This window comes from Coregonus lavaretus (assembly GCF_964263955.1).
Source record: "Coregonus lavaretus genome assembly, chromosome: 6".
In the NCBI taxonomy this organism is placed as follows: Eukaryota; Metazoa; Chordata; class Actinopteri; order Salmoniformes; family Salmonidae; genus Coregonus; species Coregonus lavaretus.
This window is the reverse complement of record NC_139993.1, coordinates 14,293,336-14,320,874: the sequence shown is the minus strand read 5'-3', so window position 1 is coordinate 14,320,874 and position 27,539 is coordinate 14,293,336. Positions and strand designations below refer to the sequence as shown.

Below are 27,539 nucleotides of genomic sequence, written 5' to 3'. Positions count from 1 at the left end.
AGAATTGAACATTATGTTAAAAGTTGATGATAAATACAAAATAAAAAAGTGAAAAGAAAAAGCCTATTTTATGTGGTGATTGTTATAATTTCAGTGGCCAACCACTGTCGTCACATACTAATTTAGATTCAACCAAATGCTTTGTGTGAATTCTATATGATTTCAATCTAGCAATTACATTCTTCCTTTCAAGACTGTGTTACTTTAAGCTCTGTAAATATTTTAAATACAAAAAGCCCTGGCTGCTTGAGAAAGCGTCCATAGTTAAAGCTGCCTCCCTGACATTGGCAAAGAGATTTACACCGCGTCTCGGCACATGAAAGGAGACTCATTTTGTATTCACAGAACCTGCCTCTGCCATTCAGTCTTTTGAACTTCCATTAAGCAATTTATCACCATGCAATTCATTTCATTTTCCTAACCCTTGGGATGGATGCTTTTTTCCTTCCCACTGCCTCAGTAGCGTTAACATTAAATATGCACACTGACCACAGTGTGGTCGCTATGTTTTGTGTTGGGTTACAAAGCTACTGGTAGTTTACCAAAGTTACCAGAAACTTCAGTCATTTTGGTAATTAAAAACAAATCTATGGCAATCTATCGTAACCTTAGTAATATATACTTGAATAACTTTTAAAATATTTATTCATACACTACCGGTCAAAGGTTTTAGAACACCTACTCATTCAAGGGTTTTCTAAATTTTTTACTATTTTCTACATTGTAGAATAATAGTGAAGACATCAAAACTATGAAATAACACATATGGAATCATGTAGTAACCAAAAAAGTGTTAAACAAATCAAAATATATTTTATATTTGAGATTCTTCAAATAGCCACCCTTTGCCTTGATGACAGCTTTGCACACTCTTGGCATTCTCTCAACCAGCTTAACGATGTAGTCACCTGGAATGCATTTCAATTAAAAGGTGTGCCTTCTTAAAAGTTAATTTGTGGAATTTCTTTCCTTCTTAATGTGTTTGAGCCAATCAGTTGTGCTGTGACAATGTAGGGGGGTATACAGAAGATAGCCCTATTTGGTAAAATAACATGTCCATATTATGGCAAGAACAGTTCAAATAAGCAAAGAGAAATGACAGTCCATCATTACTTTAAGACATGAAGGTCAGTCAATACGGAAAATGTCAAGAACTTTAAAAGTTTATTCAAGTGCAAACACAAAAACCATCAAGCGCTATAATGAAACTGGCTCTCATGAGGACCGCCACAGGAATGGAAGACCCAGAGTTACCTCTGCTGCAGAGCATAAGTCCATTAGAGTTACCAGCCTCAGAAATTACAGTGCAAATAAAGCTTCACAGAGTTCAAGAAACAAACACATCTCAACATCAACTGTTCAGAGGAGAGTGTGTGAATCAGGCCTTCGTGGTCGAATTGCTGCAAAGAAACCACTACTAAAGGACACCAATAATAAGAAGAGACTTGCTTGGGCCAAGAAACACGAGCAATGGACATTAGACCTTTGGATATTTGTCCTTCGGTCTGGAGTCCAAATTGGAGATTTCTGATTCCAACTGCCGTGTCTTTGTGAGACGTGGTGTGGTTGAACGGATGATCTCCGCATGTGTATTTCCCACCGTAAAGCTTGGAGGAGGAGTGTTATGGTGTGGGGGTGCTTTGCTGGTGATACTGTCTGTGTGAGGGCTATTTTACCAAGAAGGAGAGTGATTTAGTGCTGCATCAGATTACCTGGCCTCCACAATCCCCCGACCTCAACCAAATTGAGATGGTCTTGGATGAGTCGGACCGCAGAGTGAAGGAAAAGCAGCAACAAGTGCTCAGCATATGTGGGAACACCTTGAAGACTGTTGGAAAAGCATTCCAGGTGAAGCTGGTTGAGAGAATGCCAATAGTGTGCAAATCTGTCATCAAGGCAAAGGGTGGCATTTTGATTTGTTTTACACTTTTTTTGGTTACTACATGATTCCATATGTGTTATTTCATAGTTTTGATGACTTCAGTATTATTCTACAATGTAATAACTCCTAGTGGCCGGGGTCTTTAATGCAGGAAAACTTAAATCCGTTTGAACTAATTTCTACTAGCATCTCACATCTCACAGAGGGAAAAAAAACTCTAGACCACCTTTACTCCACACACAGAGATGCATACAAAGCTATCCCTCACCCTCCATTTGAGAAATCTGACCGTAATTCTATCCTCCTTATTCCTGCTTACAAGCAAAAACTAAGCAGGAAGTACCAGTGACTCGCTCAATACGGAAGTGGTCAGATGACGCAGATTCTAAGCTACAGGACTGTTTTGCTAGCACAGACTGGAATATATTCTGGGATTCTTCCGATGGCATTGTCACGACTTCCGCCGAGGCTGCCTCCCCTCCTTGTTCGGGCAGGTTTCGGCGTTCGTCGTCACCGGCTTACTAGCTGCTGCCGATCCATTTATCATCACTCCACTAGTCTTGTCTAATTAATCACACACACCTGGTCCTTATCCCCAATTAGTCATTGTATAAGTGTTCCCTCTGCTTCCTTGTCTGTGTGGGTAATTGTTTGTTGTGAGCTGTGTGTAGCTCGGTTGAGCTACCCTTACCTTGTTGTTGCCAGGGTAGATATTTCCCCTGTGCCTGAGTTTTGTTGTCGCATGCTTGCGCAACTGTTTATCGACGGAATAAACTTTTTGGATGCGTATTACTCTCCTGCTCCTGACTCCTTCTATCACTTGCATCACAGGCATTGAGGAGGACACCACATCAGTAAGTGCATCGATGATGTTGTCCCCACGGTGACCGTACGTACATACCCCAACCAGAAGCCATGGATTACAGGCAACATCCGCACTGAGCTAAGGGGAACAGCTGCCACTTTCAAGAAGCTGGACTCTAACCCGGACGCTTATAAGAAATCCCTCTATGCCCCCGACGAACCATCAAACAGGCAAAGGGTCAATGCAGGACTAAGATTGAATCATACTAAACCGGTTCCGACGCTCGTCGGATGTGGCAGGGTTTGCAAACTATTACAGACTACAAAGGGAAGCACAGCCACGAGCTGCCCAGTGATACGAGCCTACCAGACGAGCTAAATTACTTCTATGCTCGCTTCGAGGCAAGCAACACTGAAGCATGCATGAGAGCACCAGCTGTTCCGGGTGAGTGTGTGATCACGCTCTCCGTAGCCGATGTGAGCAAGACCTTTAAACAGGTCAACATTCACAAGGCCGCGGGGCCAGATGGATTACCAGGATGTGTACTCAGAGCATGCACGGACCAACTGGCAAGTGTCTTCACTTATTTTCAACCTCTCCCTGACTGAGTATGTAATACCTACATGTTTCAAACAGACCACCATAGTCCCTGTCCCCAAGAAAGTGAAGGTACCCTGCCTAAATGACTACCGCCCCGTAGCACTCACGTTGGTAGCCATGAAGTGCTTTGAAAGGCTGGACATGGCTCACATCAACACCATCATCCCGGAAACCCTAGACCCACTTCAATACGCATACCACCCCAACAGATCCACAGATTACGCAATCTCAATTGCACTCCACACTGCCCTTTCCCACCTGAACAAAAGGAACACCTATGTGAGAATGCTGTTCATTGACTACAGCTCAGCGTTCAACACCATAGTGCTCACGAAGCTCATCACTAAGCTAAGGACCCTGGGACTAAACACCTCCCTGTGCAACTGGATCATGGACATCCTAACGGCCGCCACCAGGTGGTAAGGGTAGGCAACAAAACATCTGCCACGCTGGTCCTCAACACAGGGGCCCCTCAGGGGTGCATGCTTAGTCCCCTCCTGTACTCCCTGTTCACTCATTAAGTTTGCTGACGACACAACAGTGGTAGGCCTGATCACCGACAACGATGAGACAGCCTATAGGGAGGTGGTCAGAGACCTGGCAGTGTGGTTTCAGGACAACAACTTCTGCCTCAACGTGAGCAAGACAAAGGAGCTGATTGTGGACTACAGGAAATGGAGTGCCGAACACGTCCCCATTCACATCGACAGGGCTGTAGTGGAGTGTGTCGAGAGTTTCAAGTTCCTTGGTGTCCACATCCCCAACAAATTATCATGGTCCAAACACACCAAGACAGTCGTGAAGAGGGCACGACAACACCTTTTCCCCCTCAGGAGACTGAAAAGATTTGGCATGGGTTCCCAGATCCTCAAAAAGTTCTACAGCTGTAACATTGAGCGCATCCTGACCGGTTGCATCACCGCCTGGTATGGCAACTGCTCGGCATCCGACCGTAAGGCGCTACAGATGGTAGTGTTTATGGCCCAGTACATCACTGGGGCCAAGCTTCCTGCCATCCAGGACCTATATACTAGGCTGTGTCAGAGGAAGGTCCCATAAGTTGTCAACGACTCCTGTCACCCAGGTCACAGACTATTCTCTCTGCTACCGCACAGCAAGCGGTACCGGAGCGCCAAGTCTAGGTCCAAAAGGCTCCTTAACAGCTTCTACCCCCAAGTCATAAGACTGCTGAACAATTAATCAAATGGCCACCCGGACTATTCCCCACCCCCTTTGTTTTTACACTGCTGCTACTAGCTGTTTATTATCTATGCATAGTCACCTTACCCCTACCTACAGTGAGGGAAAAAAGTATTTGATCCCCTGCTGATTTTGTACGTTTGCCCACTGACAAAGACATGATCAGTCTATAATTTTAATGGTAGGTTTAGTTGAACAGTGAGAGACAGAATAATAACAAAAAAATCCAGAAAAATGCATGTCATAAATGTTATAAATTGATTTGCATTTTAATGAGGGAAATAAGTATTTGACCCCTCTGCAAAACATGACTTAGTACTTGGTGGCAAAACCCTTGTTGGCAATCACAGAGGTCAGACGTTTCTTGTAGTTGGCCACCAGGTTTGCACACATCTCAGGAGGGATTTTGTTCCACTCCTCTTTGCAGATCTTCTCCAAGTCATTAAGGTTTTGAGGCTGATGTTTGGCAACTCGAACCTTCAGCTCCCTCCACAGATTTTCTATGGGATTAAGGTCTGGACACTGGCTAGGCCACTCCAGGACCTTAATGTGCTTATTCTTGAGCCACTCCTTTCTTGCCTTGGCCGTGTGTTTTGCGTCATTGTCATGCTGGAATACCCATCCACGACCCATTTTCAATGCCCTGGCTGAGGGAAGGAGGTTCTCACCCAAGATTTGACGGTACATGGCCCCGTCCATCGTCCCTTTGATGCGGTGAAGTTGTCCTGTCCCCTTAGCAGAAAACCACCCCCAAAGCATAATGTTTCCACCTCCATGTTTGACGGTGGGGATGGTGTTCTTGGGGTCATAGGCAGCATTCCTCCTCCTCCAAACACGACGAGTTGAGTTGATGCCAAAGAGCTTGATTTTGGTCTCATCTGACCACAACACTTTCACCCAGTTCTCCTCTGAATCATTCAGATGTTCATTGGCAAACTTCAGACGGCCCTGTATATGTGCTTTCTTGAGGAGGGGGACTTTGCGGGAGCTGCAGGATTTCAGTCCTTCACGGCGCAGTGTGTTACCAATTGTTTTCTTGGTGACTATGGTCCCAGCTGCCTTGAGATCATTAACAAGATCCTCCCGTGTAGTTCTGGGCTGATTCCTCACCGTTCTCATGATCATTGCAACTCCACGAGGTGAGATCTTGCATGGAGCTCCAGGCTGAGGGAGATTGACAGTTCTTTTGTGTTTTTTCCATTTGCGAATAATCACACCAACTGTTGTCACCTTCTCACCAAGCTGCTTGGTGATGGTCTTGTAGCCCATTCCAGCCTTGTGTAGGTCTACAATCTTGTCCCTGAGATCCTTGGAGAGTGCTTTGGTCTTGGCCATGGTGGAGAGTTTGGAATCTGATTGAGTGATTGCTTCTGTGGACAGGTGTCTTTTATACAGGTAACGAGCTGAGATTAGGAGCACTCCCTTTATGAGTGTGCTCCTAATCTCAGCTCGTTACCTGTATAAAAGACACCTGGGAGCCAGAAATCTTTCTGAATGAGAGGGTAAAAACGTATTTCCCTCATTAAAATGCTAATCAATTTATAACATTTTTGACATGCGTTTTTCTGGATTGTTATTCTGTCTCTCACTGTTCAAATAAACCTACCATTAAAATTATGGACTGATCATTTCTTTGTCAGTGGGCAAACGTACAAAATCAGCAGGGGATCAAATACTTTTTTCCCTCACTGTACATGTACAAATTACCTTGACTATCCTGTACCCCTGCACATTGACTCGGTGTCACGCCCTGGCTCTGGGGACACTGTTATGTTGAGCCAGGGTGTGTAGATCTATGTGTTATATTTCTATGTTGGGGGTTCTAGTTCGTCTGTTTCTATGTTTGCCTGAGTGACTCCCAATCAGAGGCAACGAGTGTCAGCTGTCGTTTGTTGTCTCTGATTGGGAGCCATATTTGAACTGTATGATTTTCATTCGTGGTTGTGGGATTTTGTTTCAAGTCTGTTTATGTTAGACCGTGAACTGTCACGTATCGTTTGTTGTTTTGATCGTGTCTCTAATTAAAGAGTATGTTTGCCTGCAACGCTGCGCCTTGGTCCTCATCTATTCCTGACGATCGTGACAGAAAATCCCACCACAACTGGACCAAGCAGCGAGTCGAGGAGCCATCGCCAGGGAAATCCATAGCAGATCTCCGTGGCAGCCTCGACTGGGTCAAGCCGAGTGAAGAGCAGAGAGAGTGGACTTGGGAACAATGGAGGAAGAGCTTCGACTGGGTCAAGCCAATTGAGGAGCTGAATAGCGGGAGTTGGAGGCAGAAGAGCGAGAGTTGGGCGAGAACTATAGAGGCCTGGCCCACGGGGAAGAGAGACCCCCAGAAAATTTTTAGGGGGGGGCTCACGACGTCGGGGCAGCAGGAGGCCGCGATAGAGCGGTCCAGCGGGTTGGCAGAGGAGGCCGCCAGGTTACGGGGGTCACTGGTCGAAGAGGGGATGGAAGGTGTAGAGGCACGGCGAGAGGTACTGGGGTGTGTTACCAGTCCGGTCCGGCCCGTTCCAGATCCCGGTGTAGGGCCAGTGGTGTGTGTCCCCAGTACGGTCCGGTCTGTTCCTGCTCCCCGCACCAAGTCAGTGGTGCGCTTCGTCAGCCCTGCTCGGCCCGTTCCTGCTCCCCGCACCAAGTCAGTGGTGCGCTTCGTCAGCCCGGCTCGGCCCGTTCCTGCTCCCCGCACCAAGTCAGTGGTGCGCTTCGTCAGCCCGGCTCGGCCCGTTCCTGCTCCCCACACCAAGTCAGTGGTGCGCTTCGTCAGCCCGGCTCGGCCCGTTCCTGCTCCCCGCACCAAGTCAGTGGTGCGCTTCGTCAGCCCGGCTCGGCCCGTTCCTGCTCCCCGCACCAAGTCAGTGGTGCTCTTCGTCAGCCCGGCTCGGCCCGTTCCTGCTCCCCGCACCAAGTCAGTGGTGCGCTTCGTCAGCCCGGCTCGGCCCGTTCCTGCTCCCCGCACCAAGTCAGTGGTGCGCTTCGTCAGCCCGGCTCGGCCTGTTCTCCACACCAAGCCAGTGGTGGGCGTCGTCAGTCCGGCAAGGCCCGTGCCTGTTCCACTGGTGCCTGGTTCGGCACTGGTCAGATGTTTTACGCCGGAGCTAGAGCAATCCGCTCCATCAGTGTGCAGTCCAGCTCCGGCCAGCGGGGCCAGACCAGACCAGGGGTACTTTGGGGGGTTGGAGAGGGAGCGGGGATCAGGCCCGGAGCCGGATCCGCCGCCTAGGCGGAGTGCCCACCCGGTCCCTCCCCTGTGGTATTTGGTTGACGCGGTCGGAGTCGGCGCCTTTAGGGGGGGGTACTGTCACGCCCTGGCTCTGGGGACACTGTTATGTTGAGCCAGGGTGTGTAGATCTATGTGTTATATTTCTATGTTGGGGGTTCTAGTTCGTCTGTTTCTATGTTTGCCTGAGTGACTCCCAATCAGAGGCAACGAGTGTCAGCTGTCGTTGGTTGTCTCTGATTGGGAGCCATATTTAAACTGTATGATTTTCATTCGTGGTTGTGGGATTTTGTTTCAAGTCTGTTTATGTTAGACCGTGAACTGTCACGTATCATTTGTTGTTTTGATCGTGTCTCTAATTAAAGAGTATGTTTGCCTGCAACGCTGCGCCTTGGTCCTCATCTATTCCTGACGATCGTGACACTCGGTACCGGTACCACCTGTATATAGCCTCGTTATTGGTATTTTATTGTGTTACTTTTTACTTTATTTTTTACTTTAGTTTACTTAGTAAACTATTTCTTGAACTGCATTATTGATTAAGGGTTTGTAAGTAAGCATTTCACGGTAAGGTCTACACCTGTTGTATTCGGCGCATGTGACAAATAACATTTTAATTGATTTGAAAATTACAGACACCTATGATAATATGAAGTTCCCAAAAAGGCCACTAGATGTCTTGTGATAGATTACCTAAAATCCTTGACATATACCAAAAATCTGGTAATTTATTTGTAAACATCTAAAGTTTCCAGCAACCCTAGTTTTGTGTTTCAAGTTTCAAGCCTTTCTCACCTCTTACACCTATCTGGACCAAAACCATGTTCCAGTACTACATTCAAGCTGAGGAAATTGGCTTTTATTGAATGTATTTCTATATCATAATGTTTCTCCCTTGTAACATTTTTATTTCTTCTTCATTTCAGTTGCACCAGCCATCCACGAGATGAAAAGCCATGGAGTTGGCTTGGGACGCACAGCTCTGCTGAGGTGTGAGGCTGCAGCTGTACCCACACCATCATTTGAGTGGTACAAGGGAGAGAAAAGGTTAGAGAAACAAATTGCTCTGGGTCATTCGCCATGGAAATAAAAGTTTTTTGGGTTTATAGAGTTGGATGCACATTTGTTGCCAACCATTAGCACTAAACTAGTTCCATTGGTTCGATCCATTATGCAATGAGGGTAGAGTGTGTTCTGAAGCATCTTTGACTTCTTTACACATGACAAATGTCACCACATAGTAAATGTGTAAACAATGTGTTAGTCTGGCACTAACTGTCACTAGTCTGGCCCTGGAAAGTATAAGTAATAACTAATCCAATAAGAAAAGTAATTTTGACTACGTCCACACCTTGCTTTCTAATTAAATGTTTGCGTAGCTCATCAACTAGCTAAAAACATTCTCAGCACATACATCAATCAGTGTAGATTCAAGTGGCTGTTCTTGAATTTAGAAACCAAATTACTCCCATTACCCGTCATTTACCCACTCCTAGTGAGCACAATTTCAATCATCAGTTCACACTGCGCTAATTGTAATTATAGGGTGGATTCAATTTATTTTAATAGCTAAGGAGGCACATTGCCATGATTCTAGTGTTTACTTAATCCTAAACCTAGCTCTACGTTTGAGCCTTTTAACATGAAAAGTCATTTTTCTTGACACATTCGTAGTTATAGAGGTCTTAAAGACATTATGGATGTGTGCGCTGCGTAATGGTAGAGCATGGATGTTTCTATATGCTAAGCTGCACTCAGTGTTCCCAGATGTTAAGTGCCACACAGTACATTTAGCTGTGTGTGGATGTCACTATAGTACGAATGCAGTCATGCCACTGGTTTGTCTGCATCAGAAATAATGAGACAGTTTTGACAGTAAAATCTTTCTTTTGAGGCTTCACTGTTCATGGTGTTGAAAGAGAAACGCTTTTGCTCTGACAGAGACAGTGATGCTTGTTTTGTGGCGTTCTGGAGGAGAAGCAAGCATGCTCCCAGACTCCCACCGAGATGATCAGTGAATGTTCAACTAACATTTGAGGAAATCGCAGTGGGGGAGAGAACAACAGATGCTCAGAGATTTGCTGGACATAAGGTCATACGTAGCGTTTCAACTCCGAGAGCCACTGTGAGCCAGTCAAACTACGCAAGTGCATATACAGGAGGCCACTGTGCTGCCAGAATAGGAGTCATCCCTGTCTTCTCCCTGGACTTTTTCAATATTTTAGGTAATTTGAACAATGGCTAAATTGTACATCATATCTTAGGTAACTCATCTGGCCATCTCAGATTGTTTATACCACCAGAAAAACAAACTAAAGAAACTGATTAGAAAGGAATAATGGCAAACGTGTCATACAATTATACATTGAATGCCAATAATAAGTGACATGCTGCTAGTTCACACTTACTCTTAGGGTCGTCTCTCTATCTTGCTGTGGCAGTCCTTCAAAACAACACTCAAAGACATAAGCCCAGCAAAAGGAAAAATTGATGTATTGAAGAGGATGATGAAGTACTGTAGAGACCCTATTTGAGGTTGATACATATTTTCTCCCTTCTTGACTCACCTCTTCCTCCTCGATATTTTCAGAAAAGGAAAGCTTTATTTGTCGTCCGTTCTATTTCAGGATTAACAAGGGTCAGGGGATTGACATCAAGAACCTTAGCTCCAGATCAGTCCTCACAGTGACCAACATGACAGAGGATCGCTATGGTAACTACACGTGTGTCGCCGCCAACATCCTGGGAAGGGCCAACGCCAGTGTGCCTCTCATTCGTAAGTAGCCTGGATATCTCTGTCATTGCTGACATGGGCCTGTTCTGTGGGTGGCTCTTGCATTTTGAAACAGTATTTTTGATGTGATTGCTTGACAACTTCCTTTCTGCTGGTGCAGATATATGAATTTAGTCATTTTTGTATATTTTTATATGTTAAAGTATACGTGTTTGTGTGTGTGCGCGAGTGCGTTTGTGTGTTTGCTTGTGTGTGTCCACACACATCAAGCAAGCAGCAAGGAAGCAACAAGGAAAGAGAATATTTGCTGTAAAACCATTTTTGATCAAGTACATGATGTAGAAAATTCCATTTGATATGTTCAGCAATGAAATATTAGCCGGTACATTTCAATTATTCACTAGTTTGTGCAGCTCCTTCTAATAACACTGTCCTTAACAGACCAAACCCTGCTCTACAGAAAGATACCCTTATAGGTGGTGAATGCCAAGGGAGTGCTTGAGTCTCCTGTTTGTGCATGCACAAAGAGCCACATCAAAGGGCTGTGTGAGATCCTCAAATGGAGGGATCTTAATGTGACGACGCTGCCGAGGCCTCAAAGGCAGACTGAGTGGCAACGGGGCCCAAAAATAGACAGCCAGGCAAATTCCTGTGTTCCCTCAGAACCGTGCTTCTCTCTCTCGCCCTCTCTCTCTCTCTCTCTCGCCCTCTCTCTTTCTCGCTCTCGCCCTCTCTCTCTGATCAACACTAATGGAAGAGAGGCCAAGCAATCCCTGCAGCACGACTCAAAGCCCACACATAAACACACACAACAAACCAAGGAGTGAAATCACCGTGGGTGACTTTAAATTGCTATTCTAGTAACAGTCGATAGGTATTGATGAGGTGGAGGAGAGGAGAAATTCCTATTTAATCAAGAAGTGCCCATTGGCGTACATTTTAAATGGCAACAGTGACAGTATGGGTTGATGTGTTTGGGGAAAACTTGGGAAATTGTGGGCTGTTGCATTGGGCCATCTTTGGCTCGTCCATAGTTCATGCTTCTTTCTTTGGGTACATTCTATGTTTTGTTTAGTTCCTTTCATCACACCCAAGGGTTGAAACTTGACACATCAAATTATAACCCTATCAATTTGAAACTTCAATTATATAATAATGTACATTGCTCAAGTGCAGACCTTAACCTCTAAAAATTATTTGAGAGCAACTGCAGCAATATACAGTACCATGGTGAATTAAGGCAGTATGCATAGTATTCTTAAGTGCATAGAGAACATGAAAAAGGTGACATCCTGCACCAGTCTTCCACAGTGTATTTCCAATGACAGATGGTTTGGTTGTGTTGGGAAAGAGGGGTGAGTATCAAACATCTGAGCTTTGGGCTTGTATGTCGTTTTGTGTCTTGCAAACAAAGTGTTTCACTGATATCTATCTAGTCGGTGGGAGTTGTGGGATTGTTGTGTCCCAACTGTGCTGTTAAAGTGGTTGAGTTCGCTTGTCCAAGTCTGTGTCAGAAAGTGTGGGTTCTTTGTTTCCCTGGAGTTTGCATTTAGTCAGGGTCTCTGCTGCAAAGAGTTGTGAGCCTCCCTGGCATTTTAGACACTCTTAAGCCTTTGACAGGGTACTCACCACACTGATAAATCATATCCAATATCCACTCTATTCAACATTTAAAAAACACTCAAGGCTGTCTTTCAGAATGCCTGTCTTATATTATTCACCATGCACTGCTGCATCACACTCTCGGGTATATAGTCTCAATAAATAAAAAAAGCTGTGTGTTTCATGTCACTGAAGTGAACTTTTACAAAGTACTGCACAGATTTAGTCCCCGTCTCCCCCAACAATTCAGAGGACTCCTCCAGCTTAATTGGTCAAGTGTTTATCCCCTGCCCACCTCGGCTTAGCTCTGGAGGAGCTTTGCAGTCTACCCCCAACCTTCCTCCTACTGCTCTGGGCCAAAATGAGAAGAGACACATTGGTAGCGGGAAAGTAACGCATTCTCCTCCTGAAAAACCTCCTCCTGGCGGCCATGTTGAACCAGGGCTCCACTGGCTGGTGGGCTAATAACTGCCTTGTTCATTTGTCATGCTTATCAATCACTGCCCGGGATTGTGTCATCTCTCCATGTATCCTTGTCTGTTATTGTTGTTGTTGTTATTGTTGTTGTTTTTCTCTGTCACCATACTGTGACCACACCTGAGTCATCGAGCATAAAGGGACAAAAAATGTAACCAAATAGTGGTGGATATGATAGGACTTTATACCTACAAATAAATGTCATATAAAGTGCCTTCAGAAAGTAATACCCCTTGACTTGTTCCAAATTGTGTTCTGTTACAGCCTGAATTAAAAATTTGATTAAAAATAATAATAATCACCCATCTCCACACAATGACCCATAATGACAAAGTGACAACTTTTAGACATTTTTGCTAATTTATTTAAAATGAAATACAGAAATATGTATACTGAACAAAAATATAAACACAACATATGACAATTGATTTTACTGAGTTACAGTTCATATAAGGAAATATTGAATTGAAATTAATTCATTAGGCCCTAATCTATGGATTTCACATGACTGGGCAGGGGCGCAGCCATGGGTGGGCCCACTTGGGAGCCAGGCCACCCACTAGGGAGCCAGGCCCAGCCAATCAGAATGAGTTTTTCCCCACGAAAGGGTTTTATTACAGACGGAAATACTCCTCAGTTTCATCAGTTGTCCAGGTGGTTGGTCTCAGACGATCCCGCAGGTGACGAAGCTGGATGTGGAGTTCCTGGGCTGGCGTGGTTACACTCGGTCTGCGGTTGTGAGGCCGGTTGGACGTACTGCCAACGACGTTGAGGCGGCTTATGGTAGAGAAATGAACATTCAATTATCTGGCAAACGCTCTGGTGGACATTTCTGCAGTCAGCATGCCAATTCCACACTCCCTCAAAATTTGAGACATCTGTGGCATTGTGTTGTGTAATAAAACTGCACATTTTAGTGTGGCCTTTTATTGTCCCCAGCACAAGGTCCACATGTGTAATGGTCATGCTGTTTCATCAGCTTCTTGATATGCCACACCTGTCAGGTGGATGGATTATCTTGGCAAAGGAGAAATGCTCACTAACAAGGATGTAAACTAATTTGTGCCCAAAATTGGAGAGAAATAAGCTTTTTGTGTGTATGGAAAATATCTGGGATCTTTTATTTCAGCTCATGAAACATGGGGCCAACACTTTACATGTTGCGTTTATATTGTTGTTCAGTATAATTTACATACACTAAATGACCAAAAGTATGTGGACACCTGCTCGTCGAACATCTCATTCCAAAATCATGGGCATTAATATGGAGTTGGTCCCCACTTTATTGCTATAACAGCCTCCACTCTTTTGGGAAGGCTTTACACTAGATGTTGGAACATTGCTGCGGGGACATGCTTCCATTCAGCCACGAGAGCATTAGTGAGGTCGGGCACTGATGTTGGGCGATTAGGCATGGCTCGCAGTCAGTGTTCCAATTCATCCCAAAGGGTTGAGGTCAGGGCTCTGTGCAGGCCAGTCAAGTTCTTCCACACCGATCTCGACAAACCATTTCTGTATGGACCTTGCTTTGTGCACGGGGGCATTGTCATGCTGAAACAGGAAAGGACCTTCCCCAAACTGTTGCCACAAAGTTGGAAGCACAGAATTGTCTAGAATGTCATTGTATGCTGTAGCATTAAGCTTTCCCTTCACTGGAACTAAGGGGCCTAGCCCACACCATGAAAAATAGCCCCAGACCATTATTCCTCCTCCACAAACTTTACAGTTGGCACTATGCATTGCGGCAGGTAGCGTTCTCCTGACATCCGCCAAACCCAGATTTGTCCGTCGGACTGCCAGATGGTGAAGCGTGATTCATCACTCCAGAGATGGCGTTTCCACTGCTCCAGAGTCCAATGGTGGTGAGCTTTACACCACTACAGCCAACGCTTGTCATTGCACATGGTGATTTTAGGCTTGTGTGCGGCTGCTCGGCCATGGAAACCCATTTCATGAAGCTCTCAACGAACGGTTATTGTGCTGACTTTGCTTCCAGAGGCAGTTTGGAACTCAGTAGTGAGTGTTGCAACCGAGGACAGACGATTTTTACGTGCTGCGCGCTTCAGCACTCCACGGTCCCGTTCTGTGAGCTTGTGTGGCCTACCACTTTGTGGCTGAGCCGTTGTTGCTCCTAGACGTTTCCACTTCACAATAACAGCACTTACAGTTGAACGGGTAAGCACTAGCAGGGCAAAATGTTGACGAACAGACTTGTTGGAAAGGTGGCATCCTATGACGGTGCCATGTTGAAAGTCACTGAGCTCTTCAGTAAGGCCAATCTACTGCCAATGTTTGTCTATAGAGATTGCATGGCTGTGTGCTCGATTCTATACACCTGTCAGCAATGGGTGCGGCAGAAATAGCAGAATCCACTATTTTGAATGGGTGTCCACATACTTTTGTATATATAGTGTAAGTATTCACATCCCTGAGTCAATACATATAAGAATCACATTTGGCAGCGATTACAACTGTGAGTCTTTTTGGCTAAGTCTCTAAGAGCTTTGCACACCTGGATTGTACAATATTTGCAAATTATTAATTTAAAACATTCTTCATGCTCTTGCCATAGATTTTCAAGCCGATTTAAGTCAAAACTGTAACTAGGCCACTCAGGAATATTCAATGTCGTCTTGGTAAGCAACTCCAGTGTATATTTGGCCTTGTGCTTTAGGTTATTGTCCTGCTGAAAGGTGAATTTGTCTCCCAGTGTCGGTTGGAAAGCAGACTGAAGCAGGTTTTCGTCTAGGATTTTGCCTGTGCTTAGCTTTTTTCCATTTACTTTTATCCTAACAAACTCCCCTGTCCTTGCCAATGACGAGCATACCCATAACATGATGCAGCCACCCCCATGCTTGAAAATATGAAGAGTGGTACTCAGTGATATGTTGTTGGATTTGCCCCAAACATATCGCTTTGAATTCAGGACATAAAGTTAATTTCTTTGCCACATTTTTTGCCGTTTTAATTTAGTGCCATGTTGCAAACAGGAATCATGTTTTTGGAATATTTATATTCTGTGTAGGCTTCCTTCTTTTCCCTCTGTCAATTAGGTTAGTATTGTGGAGTAACTACAATGTTGTTGATCCATCCTCAGTTTTTTCCTATCACAGCCATTAAATTATGCACCTGCTCAAAGGGCTTGGTGAAGTTATTCATTGCACTTTGGATGGTGTATAAAAACCCACAGTCACTACAAAGATACTTCCTAACTCAGTTGCTGGAGAAGAAGGAAAGAATTAAGAGATTTCACCATGAGGCCAAAGGTGATTTTAAAACAGTTGCAGAGTTTAATGGCTACTAAAGAAAATGTAATTGATTGAGAAATAGGTTTACTTCTTTGGTTTGCTCCACTTCATAATGTTCAACCATTTCAGTGGAGAGAGGGCATTGTTTTCTTTAATTGACTAATATCTCGCTTCTTGTATAAATGTATTAGCCATGTTAACCCCCAAATTACCCCCTGGCACAATCAATTAATTTACAACGCTCTGGTTGTGTTCATGGCCCAGATTCCCTGTGAAGTAGCACATGGGACTGGAGACTGAAGAAGCGGGCTGGAAATGCAAATGGCCGTCTTTGGATGATGAGCCCTGTGGAACCCCCCATAAGATGATATGCATGCTAAGCAGCATTAACAAGTAGAAGAATAACAAATTATGTGGTTCATAAATAAATAACATATTAACACCTGCAGTCATATAATTAAAGAGAAAAAACAGTTAAGATAGCCTTGAGAAATATTCACGCAATGAATGTGGCCGTGCATGAAAGACAGATAATGCAATCATGTTGTGGCAGCCCAGGTTGGGCTCAGTTGGAGTTGCACATTAGTAAAGTAGTGATTTCTTCATCATTATCATGACCTTAATTTTTTTCGACAATCAACCTTCAGCCAAAGCTGAACAAGTCCATTTACATATATTCATTTGTTATTCTAACAACAACTCTAAGAAGACAAAGCAGATCGCATACAGCTCCCCACTAAATTAATCTGGGCAGCTCTGAATTGTGTGAATGTTACTCATTTTCTGCTATCATTGTTCTGCTAAGACAAAGAGGATGTTGTTATTACAGTGTAAGATGAAATACCCCGCTGCATAATGTGTTTTGTCTCGCAAGTGAGTACTGTACAGAGGTCGCTCAGCATACACATGAATGCGTTTTGATGGGATACATTGTGTGAATGTGAGAATGTAGCTAACGCCCGACCTCATTAAGGATAGAGGAGGGAGATTGCATGTCAAAGGATATCATACTCTGCAGGAATGGAAGAGTGTCTGAGAGAGCTGAGAATGGGAGATGATTCACTAGTGGATTCGTGCTCAAGTATTAATCAGATAGTGCTGCTGCTTGAAAAAAGTCTGTCCTCAGATATCCACTACCGCACTAGTTACCCCCCAAAAAATACAAAATCACTGGTTCCCACCAATATAGTCAGGAAAAGAGTATCATTGTAAATGTAATATATGACTCTTTACACATATTCAAATGTAAAGCATATCAGACTTTTAATTTTTGCTACAAACCCTAATGGTTTCTTCTTTAGGAGGCCTTCTAGTTCAGATACTTGGAAAACTAGCAAAGAGGCTAACGTTGAATGAGCAATTGGTGGCTCTCCATTTGCCCTGAAATCGAAATGGATATACAGTGGGGGAAAAAAAGTATTTAGTCCGCCACCAATTGTGCAAGTTCTCCCACTTAAAAAGATGAGAGAGGCCTGTCATTTTCATCATAGGTACACGTCAACTATGACAGACAAATTGAGATTTTTTTTTCTCCAGAAAATCACATTGTAGGATTTTTAATGAATTTATTTGCAAATTATGGTGGAAAATAAGTATTTGGTCAATAACAAAAGTTTCTCAATACTTTTTATATACCCTTTGTTGGCAATGACACAGGTCAAACGTTTTCTGTAAGTCTTCACAAGGTTTTCACACACTGTTGCTGGTATTTTGGCCCATTCCTCCATGCAGATCTCCTCTAGAGCAGTGATGTTTTGGGGCTGTCGCTGGGCAACACGGACTTATAACTCCCTCCAAAGATTTTCTATGGGGTTTAGATCTGGAGACTGGCTAGGCCACTCCAGGACCTTGAAATGCTTCTTACGAAGCCACTCCTTCGTTGCCCGGGCAGTGTGTTTGGGATCATTGTCATGCTGAAAGACCCAGCCACGTTTCATCTTCAATGCCCTTGCTGATGGAAGGAGGTTTTCACTCAAAATCTCACGATACATGGCCCCATTCATTCTTTCCTTTACACGGATCAGTCGTCCTGGTCCCTTTGCAGAAAAACAGCCCCAAAGCATGATGTTTCCACCCCCATGCTTCACAGTAGGTATGGTGTTCTTTGGATGCAACTCAGCATTCTTTGTCCTCCAAACACGACAAGTTGTGTTTTTACCAAAAAGTTATATTTTGGTTTCATCTGACCATATGACATTCTCCCAATCCTCTTCTGGATCATCCAAATGCACTCTAGCAAACTTCAGACGGGCCTGGACATGTACTGGCTTAACCCTCCCGTTGTCCTAGGGTCAAAATGACCCGCCACTGTGTTGAACCAACTTTATTTAATTTTTATATTTTTTGGATCATTTGTGAGAAGGAGGCATTGATACTTTCTTTAAAGTCTCACTGCCTCCTTCTCACAAATGATCCCAAAAATATAAAAATTAAATAAAGTTGTTTCAACACAGTGGCGGGTCATTTTGACCCTAGGACAACGGGAGGGTTAAGCAGGGGGACACGTCTGGCACTGCAGGATTTGAGTCCCTGGCAGCGTAGTGTGTTACTGATGGTAGACTTTGTTACTTTGGTCCCAGCTCTCTGCAGGTCATTCACTAGGTCCCCCCGTGTGGTTCTGGCATTTTGACCCCACGGGGTGAGATCTTGCGTGGAGCCCCAGATCGAGGGAGATTATCAGTGGTCTTGTATGTCTTCCATTTCCTAATAATTGCTCTCACAGTTGATTTCTTCAAACCAAGCTGCTTACCTATTGCAGATTCATTCTTCCCAGCCTGGTGCAGGTCTACAATTTTGTTTCTGGTGTCCTTTGACAGCTCTTTGGTCTTGGCCATAGTGGAGTTTGGAGTGTGACTGTTTGAGGTTGTGGACAGGTGTCTTTTATACTGATAACTAGTTCAAACAGGTGCCATTAATACAGGTAACGAGTGGAGGACAGAGGAGCCTCTTAAAGAAGAAGTTACAGGTCTGTGAGAGCCAGAAATCTTGCTTGTTTGTAGGTGACCAAATACTTATTTTCCACCATAATTTGCAAATAAATTAATTAAAAATCCTACAATGTGATTTTCTGGAGAAAAAAAATCTCAATTTGTCTGTCATAGTTGACGTGTACCTATGATGAAAATTACAGGCCTCTCTCATCTTTTTAAGTGGGGGAACTTGCACAATTGGTGGCTGACTAAATACTTTTTTTCCCCACTGTATTGAGTGCCCATGTAACTGGATTAAAATGGAAAGTGTAAGTAGGCTCCGCACTACTCTTGGCTGTCCTATATATCATTGCCCTTCTGTGCAAGTAGAAAGAAAATAAAGTGGTAGTATTTTTTACATATATGAAGGCAGTGTAAACCACAATAATGGATTCCTGAGTTTCCTCTCCCCTGTGGAAGTTTCTGGAGGAGGTTATATCTGCATTTTGGGATTACGGTGAGGCCTACATTGTACTTTCTTGCAGCCCACATACAGTAATCTTGTTTGTCACCTCCCACCAAATTCTATCTGGCGAAGCTTAGCAGCCATCTAACCTAATGATCCATATGTCTTTAAGGGTGTTTTCACATACAGACCTTATCAGTCCCGAGACCCAAGCAAATATCGGCTTTTCATTTATCTGACTTTCATTTATCTTCATGTCCAGCCGTTATATTTAGCCTCACAATTAAGTGTTTAACAATTGTATTTTACATAAACAGTTGCATTCATGAGTTACATTGACAAATCTCAACAATAGCATAAATGTCACGGTTTCGGCCGAGGCGGCCCCTCCTCCTTGTTCGGGCAGGTTTCGGCGGTCGTCGTCTCCGGAGTACTAGCTGCCACCGTTCTATGTTTCTTGTTTGATTGGTTTTGTCTGTTTGTCACACCTGTTTTGTGTTATGTCTCATTAAGCACCCTATTTAGTTCCTTGTTGTTAGTTAGGTGTTGTGTGTAATTGTTTTCTTGCCGTGTTGCTGCGCTACCTATTTTGGTGCGCTATTTAGTAGTTTGCCTCCTTGTTGTTTTAGGAGAGATTTACGCACATGTTTAGTGCGCCCGTTTGGTTACGCCTGTGCTCGCTTTTCTCGCCTCCGGGCTGTTCTTGGATTATTTTGTGTTGATCTACTAAAGACTTTGTTTGGACTTAACTTCTGCGTCCTACGCCTGATTCCACACCACACCTATCTACAGCAACGCGTGACAATAAAGGTCAGCCAAAGGAAAAAACATGATAAAAAAATGAATTTATATAAATGCTTTAAGTACAGAAATTGTTTGCTCAGTAGGAAATGAATACCCAACTAGTCAGTGACAACTGTTACATGTGTGTGTTTGTGAGTCTCAGCTTTTATAGATAGCTTTTAAAAGGTATGAGTTTTTACTCACCAATGTAACAACACAGTGTGGTCAAAGACTTAGTAACTTATTTGTAGTCACGATCTGGTTACCTATAATTACAAACATAGTTATGTGTTTGGGTTATTACATATTTATAAACTTATTTCCGGATATCTTCTAAACTACCCACAATGCACTATTTCTCAACGTCATATGGAGGATATACTCTGTGCTACCGAGTTCGTATGCTAGCTCGGTAGCTAGCTCAAGCTGGCTAACGTTAGCCACTATCCATGCTAGCATGTAATTACATTCCAGACCAAGTGTTGGCGGTGGTGAGTTACAATCCACCAATCACGAGAAAGAGTGATGTAAACAAGGAGCAGATGGGGCACGTGCGGCCATGCAGCATGCTCTTCACGTACTTTGTGGCTGTGTTATCTAGTGGCAACCCATTAGCACGGCAGACTCTGGTGCCTTATTGCCGTGGGCTCAAAACAAAGAAGAAAATTATACCTGCTTGCTCTATTGCGGTTCTGTTTTGGTTGTGTTGTGTTAGTTATGTTCTAGCTGGTCTCCAGTAGTTGGGCTCTAGCTTGCCGACAATAACCATGGTGGTTGGCTAGGCTGGCTCGGCTAATAGCTAGTTGGCTAAATAGCTAACGTTAGCTGGCTAGTTTGTTGGCTAGGATAAGTGCATATAGCTAACATTCTTTGATAACTGGTTAGATGGTGTTATGTACTTTCAAAACTTTGGCTTACTTAAATGGAGCTGTAAGCTAGGTGTTGATAGCAACTGGCTGACTCATGCACTGCTAACGTAACATTAGCAGGCTGGTAGGGCTAACGTAAGCAGGCTACTTAGCTAGTAACCTGGCAAGTTGGTTTGTAACAATAAATTCATAAAGTATTTGCTTTTAAGTTGGCTTAAAATGTAATTGAAACCAGTAGTCATCAGTGAAAATTATTTTGTTAAATTTTAAGTTATACATTTGAGGTTATTATTTCTGTTGGAGTTACATTATAGGGAATAGGCTGGCTTGCCGGGTCCTCCATATTGCATCACACCCCAGGGGGAAAAAAATCTGACATGATTCTTCGGAATTCTGATCGGTTTTATGTAATAACTGGAAAACTAGAAAAGTGAGGTGTAACTTTGCATTGTGAATTTTGATGCGTATATCAATGCAAATCCATATGTTACATGTGGTTACGTTTATGCTACCTACCCTTTAATAGTTTGTAGCTGAAACCATTCAGGCTCTACAGACGTTTTTGTGAAAAGGCCCCTTCGGGATCCACCCTTGTCTCACAAACACCGCCCAAGCTCAGCCCCTGTTAATCGCACAAACTAATGCTTAATGGTTGGTACCAACGGATGCAGAAGAAATAGACTAATCAAATGGTACAACCCATAAGTATGTAGCTCAAACGCACAATGTTTAAAAGGTGTTAGAAGTCCAAATCGCACCGGCGTCGCAGTGGGAGTGATTTCACACTTGGTCCCTTTCAGCCAATTTTTGTGAACTCAGTGCGGTTCGCAGATTTTTTTTGAGTAGTTTGAACTCCAAAGGAACTCAGACCCATTAAAAGAGCCCCCGAAGCAAACTGAACTGAGACCATCTCGAGAGGTTGTCTGAGATCGGTTTGCTTGAATTCCGCGGTCCGGTTCCCTTTTTGAACAACAAAACTCCCCAGGTTTGCTTGTCATTACTCCCACACCACACACTAGACTACTGCAACACCGTTTCCCCTGCCATAACCCCTCACATTGGTGCCACAAAAGAGAGAAGATGATCATGTGCAAGTTCGTGGAAAAAAAGTATGCTGTTTCTGGATATTGATTAGCGATGCATAGAAATTCCAAAATATGTGTGGAGTTTTGTACTGACACGATGTTCTGATTATTTGTTTGCAATACGTGATCTATAGGCTAAGAGAGCTTCATAAGCTGTTTATTGTGGGGTTTGAATAGTGTGAGAAGACAACAACATTTGGTGAGAATCACAACAAAATCAAGGTCCTTGCTATCAGGGATCCTTGGAACGTGCCAACTCTGACATTACCCCATTGAAGTTGACATTTAAAATGGTTAAGGTAAGGGTTAAGGTTAGGGTTAAGATTAGGTAAGGGTTATGGTTAGGGTAAGGGTAGGGGTTAAGGTTAGGGACGTCCCAAGGATACCAAATAGTACTAATCACAAAATCTATGTTAGCTCTTAAAGGGGCAGTAGCCTACATTGAGTATACCATTTTCAATTACAACATTATTTAATCTGCATTATAAACTGGGTGGTTCGAGCCCTGAATGCTGATTGATTGAAAGCTGTGGTATATCAGACTGTATACCACGGATATGACAAAACATTTATTCTTACTGTTCTAATTACGTTGGTAACCAGTTTATAATAGCACTAAGGCACCTCTGGTGTTTGTGGTATATTGCCAATGCGTGGTGCCTAAGAACAGCCCTTAGCCGTGGTATATTGGCAATATATTGGCAATATACCATACTCCCTCAGACCTTATTGCTTAATTATACCATGGCATTGTTGAATACTCATTTCTGATTGGCTTGAAGGGCATTCTAAAGCGTGCATTATTTCCCTGTAACGCACGGTAGAATTGAATGGCTATAGGTCATTCTTACATGTTCTATGTTTGAGCTGCTTTTGAACGCAAAAGTCTAATTGAAAACATTATTGCTATTTTTGAATTTGATTTTCATAATAGCAAGCTAGGATGGATGGTTTGGTTAGCTAAACTAGCAAGTCTGTTTGTTTGGTTACCAACGCAACTACTGTCACTATCTACTAAACTTGCTAGCTACTTCAGATGAACACATTTCTAGTGGCAAATGTGTTAAATTATAGCCATGGTATAAAAGGGATAATCATCTCGTGGCTCTATGTGTTCTTTGGAAAATAATGCAACTCCGTGGAAGGTTAGTTTCACTCCGCTAGCGCATCGTGGAACACACCTTCCACGTCGTTCATTACTTTCCAGAGAGCGCATAGCCCTTTGTTGATTATCCCTCACCTATTATTCTGCTACTTATGATGTTATCAAAAATATTTACATGTTAATATTATCTTCCGGTTATAATTATTATGTCTAATATTTTAACTAAATTCAATCTATTAGCTTCCAAAATAAGTAGGTATATCTGTAAGTAGGTATATCTAGCTGTCCGATAACATGATCTGATGGAATGGCTTGTCCTGCACTTTGTGAATGCCAGTTCACTTAAGTGAATGTTGGAAAAAGATATTGGTTCATTTTTAAACATAGTAATGTGAATGCAAGGAGGACTCGGACCACAAAATATGTGAAGTGAACTGGCATTTTTTTTTGTCCTCATTCAAAGGCAAGGGCAGTGTCAATACAAAGAGAATGTAGTTATTTTGCCTTTTTTTACCCCAGAGTTCACTTTAAAGAGGACTGAGATTGGTTATTTTAAAGAGGACTATATGTGAAAACAGCCTCATTGGGTTAAAAGAACCGATCTCAGTCCTCTTAAAACTCTGGGGTAAAAAAAGCTCCATAACTCAGTAATCTTTGTATTCACACAATAATTGTTTATTCACATAATAATTGTAATCAGAATATAATATTAACATGTAAATATTGTTGGTAACAGAATAAATAGCAGAAGAATAACTGCAGATTAAATAATGCTGTAATTGAAATTTGTACACCCAATGTAGGCCACTGGCCCTATAATTGATTTTGTACCCTTCATTCTTAGAAAAAAAGCTGCTATCTAGAACCTAAAAGGGTTATTTTGCTGTCCCCATAGGAGAACCCTTTGAATAACCCTTTTTTGTTCCAGGTAGAACCCTTTTGAGTTCCATGTAGAACCCATTACACAGAGGGTTCTACATGGAACCCAAAATAGTTCTTCCTGGAACAAAAAATAGTTCTACCTGGAACCAAAATGGTTCCTCTATGGGGACAGCCAAAGAACCCTTTTGGAACCCTTTTTTTCTAAGAGTGTATGTTGTGATTCTCATCAATTATGTTGTTGTCTTTTCACACTATTCAAACCACACAATCGAATAAACAGATTATGAAGCTCTCTTAGTCTATAGATCACATATTCCAAACCAATAATCTGAACAAAAAAATATATGGAATTTCTGGTGCATCCTTGACAATCGCTAATCAATATACAAAAACATCACACGTTTTTCCGCGAACTTGCACATCATCATCCTTTCTCTTTTGTGGCTCCAATGTGAGGGGTTATGGCAGCGGAAACGGTGTTGCAGTAGTCTAGTGTGTGGTGCGGGAATAATGATAAGAGAACCTTGGGAGAACCTGGGGAATTCAAGCGAACCGAACTCAGACCACCTCTCGAGATCCTTAGTTTCTTTGGAGTTTTCACACTGCACAACAAATTGGCTGAAAGGGACAAAGTGTGAAAACACCCTAAGGCGTGGTGCTTTTGTAAAAATATTTAAAATGATAGACTAGATCCTAAATGTTGAATATATTTAACACAACAGCACTGCAAAGCTTCAACCATTGGCATCAACAAACTGTATGAGGTAATGTGCAATGTTTAAAGGCCCAGTGCTGTCAAAAACATAATTGTTCTGTTTTTATATACAGTGGGGAAAAAAAGTATTTAGTCAGCCACCAATTGTGCAAGTTCTCCCACTTAAAAAGATGAGAGAGGCCTGTAATTTTCATCATAGGTACACGTCAACTATGACAGACAAAATGAGAAAAAAAATTCCAGAAAATCACATTGTAGGATTTTTTATGAATTTATTGGCATATGATGGTGGAAAATAAGTATTTGGTCAATAACAAAAGTTTCTCAATACTTTGTTATATACCGTTTGTTGGCAATGACACAGGTCAAACGTTTTCTGTAAGTCTTCACAAGGTTTTCACACACCGTTGCTGGTATTTTGGCCCATTCCTCCATGCAGATCTCCTCTAGAGCAGTGATGTTTTGGGGCTGTCGCTGGGCAACACAGACTTTCAACTCCCTCCAAAGATTTTCTATGGGGTTGAGATCTGGAGACTGGCTAGGCCACTCCAGGACCTTGAAATGCTTCTTACGAAGCCACTCCTTCGTTGCCCGGGCAGTGTGTTTGGGATCATTGTCATGCTGAAAGACCCAGCCACGTTTCATCTTCAATGCCCTTGCTGATGGAAGGAGGGTTTCACTCAAAATCTCACGATTCATTGCCCCATTCATTCTTTCCTTTACACGGATCAGTCGTCCTGGTCCCTTTGCAGAAAAACAGCCCCAAAGCATGATGTTTCCAACCCCATGCTTCACAGTAGGTATGGTGTTCTTTGGATGCAACTCAGCATTCTTTGTCCTCCAAACATGACGAGTTGAGTTTTTACCAAAAAGTTATATTTTGGTTTCATCTGACGATATGACATTCTCCCAATCCTCTTCTGGATCATCCAAATGCACTTCAGACGGGCCTGGACATGTACTGGCTTAAGCAGGGGGACACGTCTCGCATTGCAGGATTTGAGTCCCTGGCGGCGTAGTGTGTTACTGATTGTTGGCTTTGTTACTTTGGTCCCAGCTCTCTGCAGGTCATTCACTAGGTCCCCCCGTGTGGTTCTGGGATTTTTGCTCACCGTTCTTGTGATCATTTTGACCCCAAGGGGTGAGATCTTGCGTGGAGCCCCAGATCGAGGGAGATTATCAGTGGTCTTGTATGTCTTCCATTTCCTAATAATTGCTCCCACAGTTGATTTCTTCAAACCAAGCTGCTTACCTATTGCAGATTCAGTCTTCCCAGCCTGGTGCAGGTCTACAATTTAGTTTCTGGTGTCCTTTGACAGCTCTTTGGTCTTGGCCATTGTGAAATTTGGAGTGTGACTGTTTGAGGTTGTGGACAGGTGTCTTTTATACTGATAACAAGTTCAAACAGGTGCCATTAATACAGGTAACGAGTGGAGGACAGAGGAGCCTCTTAAAGAAGAAGTTACAGGTCTGTGAGAGCCAGAAATCTTGCTTGTTTGTAGGTGACCAAATACTTATTTTCCACCATAATTTGCAAATAAATTCATTAAAAATCCTACAATGGGATTTTCTGGATTTTTTTTTCTCAATTTGTCTGTCATAGTTGACGTGTACCTATGATGAAAATTACAGGCCTCTCTCATCTTTTTAAGTGGGAGAACTTGCACAATTGGTGGCTGACTAAATACTTTTTTCCCCCACTGTATATTTTCACACTATGAGGTAGGAATAATACTGTGAAATTGTGAAAGTTATGATAATGCTCTTTTAGTGTAAGAGCTGAAATTGCAGCCTGTTTTGGTGGGAGAGAGTTTTGGCCTTCCATGGTGACATAACCATGCAGTAAATTACTTAATAGACCAATAAGAAAGAGAGTTCGAAACATATCTGCCAATAACAGCACATTTTCAGTTTTCCCGTCCCCACTCAAAGACAGTCCTAGCAAAATTCTTGCTTGAGAAATTGCTCTTAGCTAAGAGGCTATTTTTTACCATTTTTATTTTACCTTTATTTAAGCAGGGAGTCACCATTGAGACCAGGGTCTCTTTCACAACAGAGTCCTACATATACAATTTCATAAGACAAAATAAAAAATAGAATACAATATGGAACAAGTAAAATACAGCACAACACAAATATTCAAGAAAAACTATTACATTACTCAATAAGAAGGTCCCCAATCAATATTTTAAATTGCCCGAGCGGCACCAGAACATCCAATTGTAATGTGTTTTGTAGTTCCAGCAATGAGGTTCTTTAAAACTAAAAGTGTATTTGCCTAGTTCGGTGGAGACCTAAGGAGCCTCAAGAGTTAACCAACTTTGTGAACGGGTTTGGTATCTCATGTTTTTCTATTTTAACAGCAAAGTTAGGTAAGTCGGATGCTAGTGTAGTAGAGCAATCACATTAAGGTACTTAATTGTTATCCAGAAATGATTTGATATTGAGATAAAAAAACGGTTGCATTGGACATTTAATGCCGAAAACGACACAAAATACATGTATTTGTCATATAGTTATGTAAATATGAACGTTTGAAATGTATAAAGAAGAAGAAGACATTTAATAGACACATCGGGTATGACTGTTTTTCGAAGATGGTGGACGTGGACATTTCAGGATGTCACATTATTAGATTCCCCAAATGCCACCACCCGCTCAGTTTGAAATGAGTTCATAAGGTAATCAGATTGGGATTCACTTCCCCCTCAGAGGGATCAAAGAGGAATGTATGTTTTTTTCAGCCAGACTCCAAAAAAAGAAGAACAGGAAATGGGGAGAGTTGCATGATATTAAAGTGAAAATCAAATTACATCAATATGATTAAACGGCTGCCAACAAGGTGCAGATGTAATTATGATTGTTAATTGAGCCAAGTTTGATTCCATGCCATCAAAGCGAGAGACGGTCAGTAGTTTATAATCTCAGGACAAGGAAGTTTGATGAGCTCCATA

At 42.8% G+C, this 27,539-nt stretch overlaps 1 protein-coding gene across 1 annotated transcript in view; it reads left to right on the top strand.

The window, feature by feature from the left end:
- negr1 (neuronal growth regulator 1) overlaps nucleotides 1–27,539 on the top strand; it is a gene marked incomplete at both ends in the record, with an annotated part of 428,395 nt that overhangs the window by 335,608 nt on the left and 65,248 nt on the right. Inside the window, 2 exons of the mRNA XM_084164207.1 lie at nucleotides 8,637–8,757; nucleotides 10,338–10,486. Coding sequence (XP_084020333.1) covers nucleotides 8,637–8,757; nucleotides 10,338–10,486 — 270 coding nt within the window. The remainder of the gene's footprint in view (nucleotides 1–8,636; nucleotides 8,758–10,337; nucleotides 10,487–27,539) is intronic.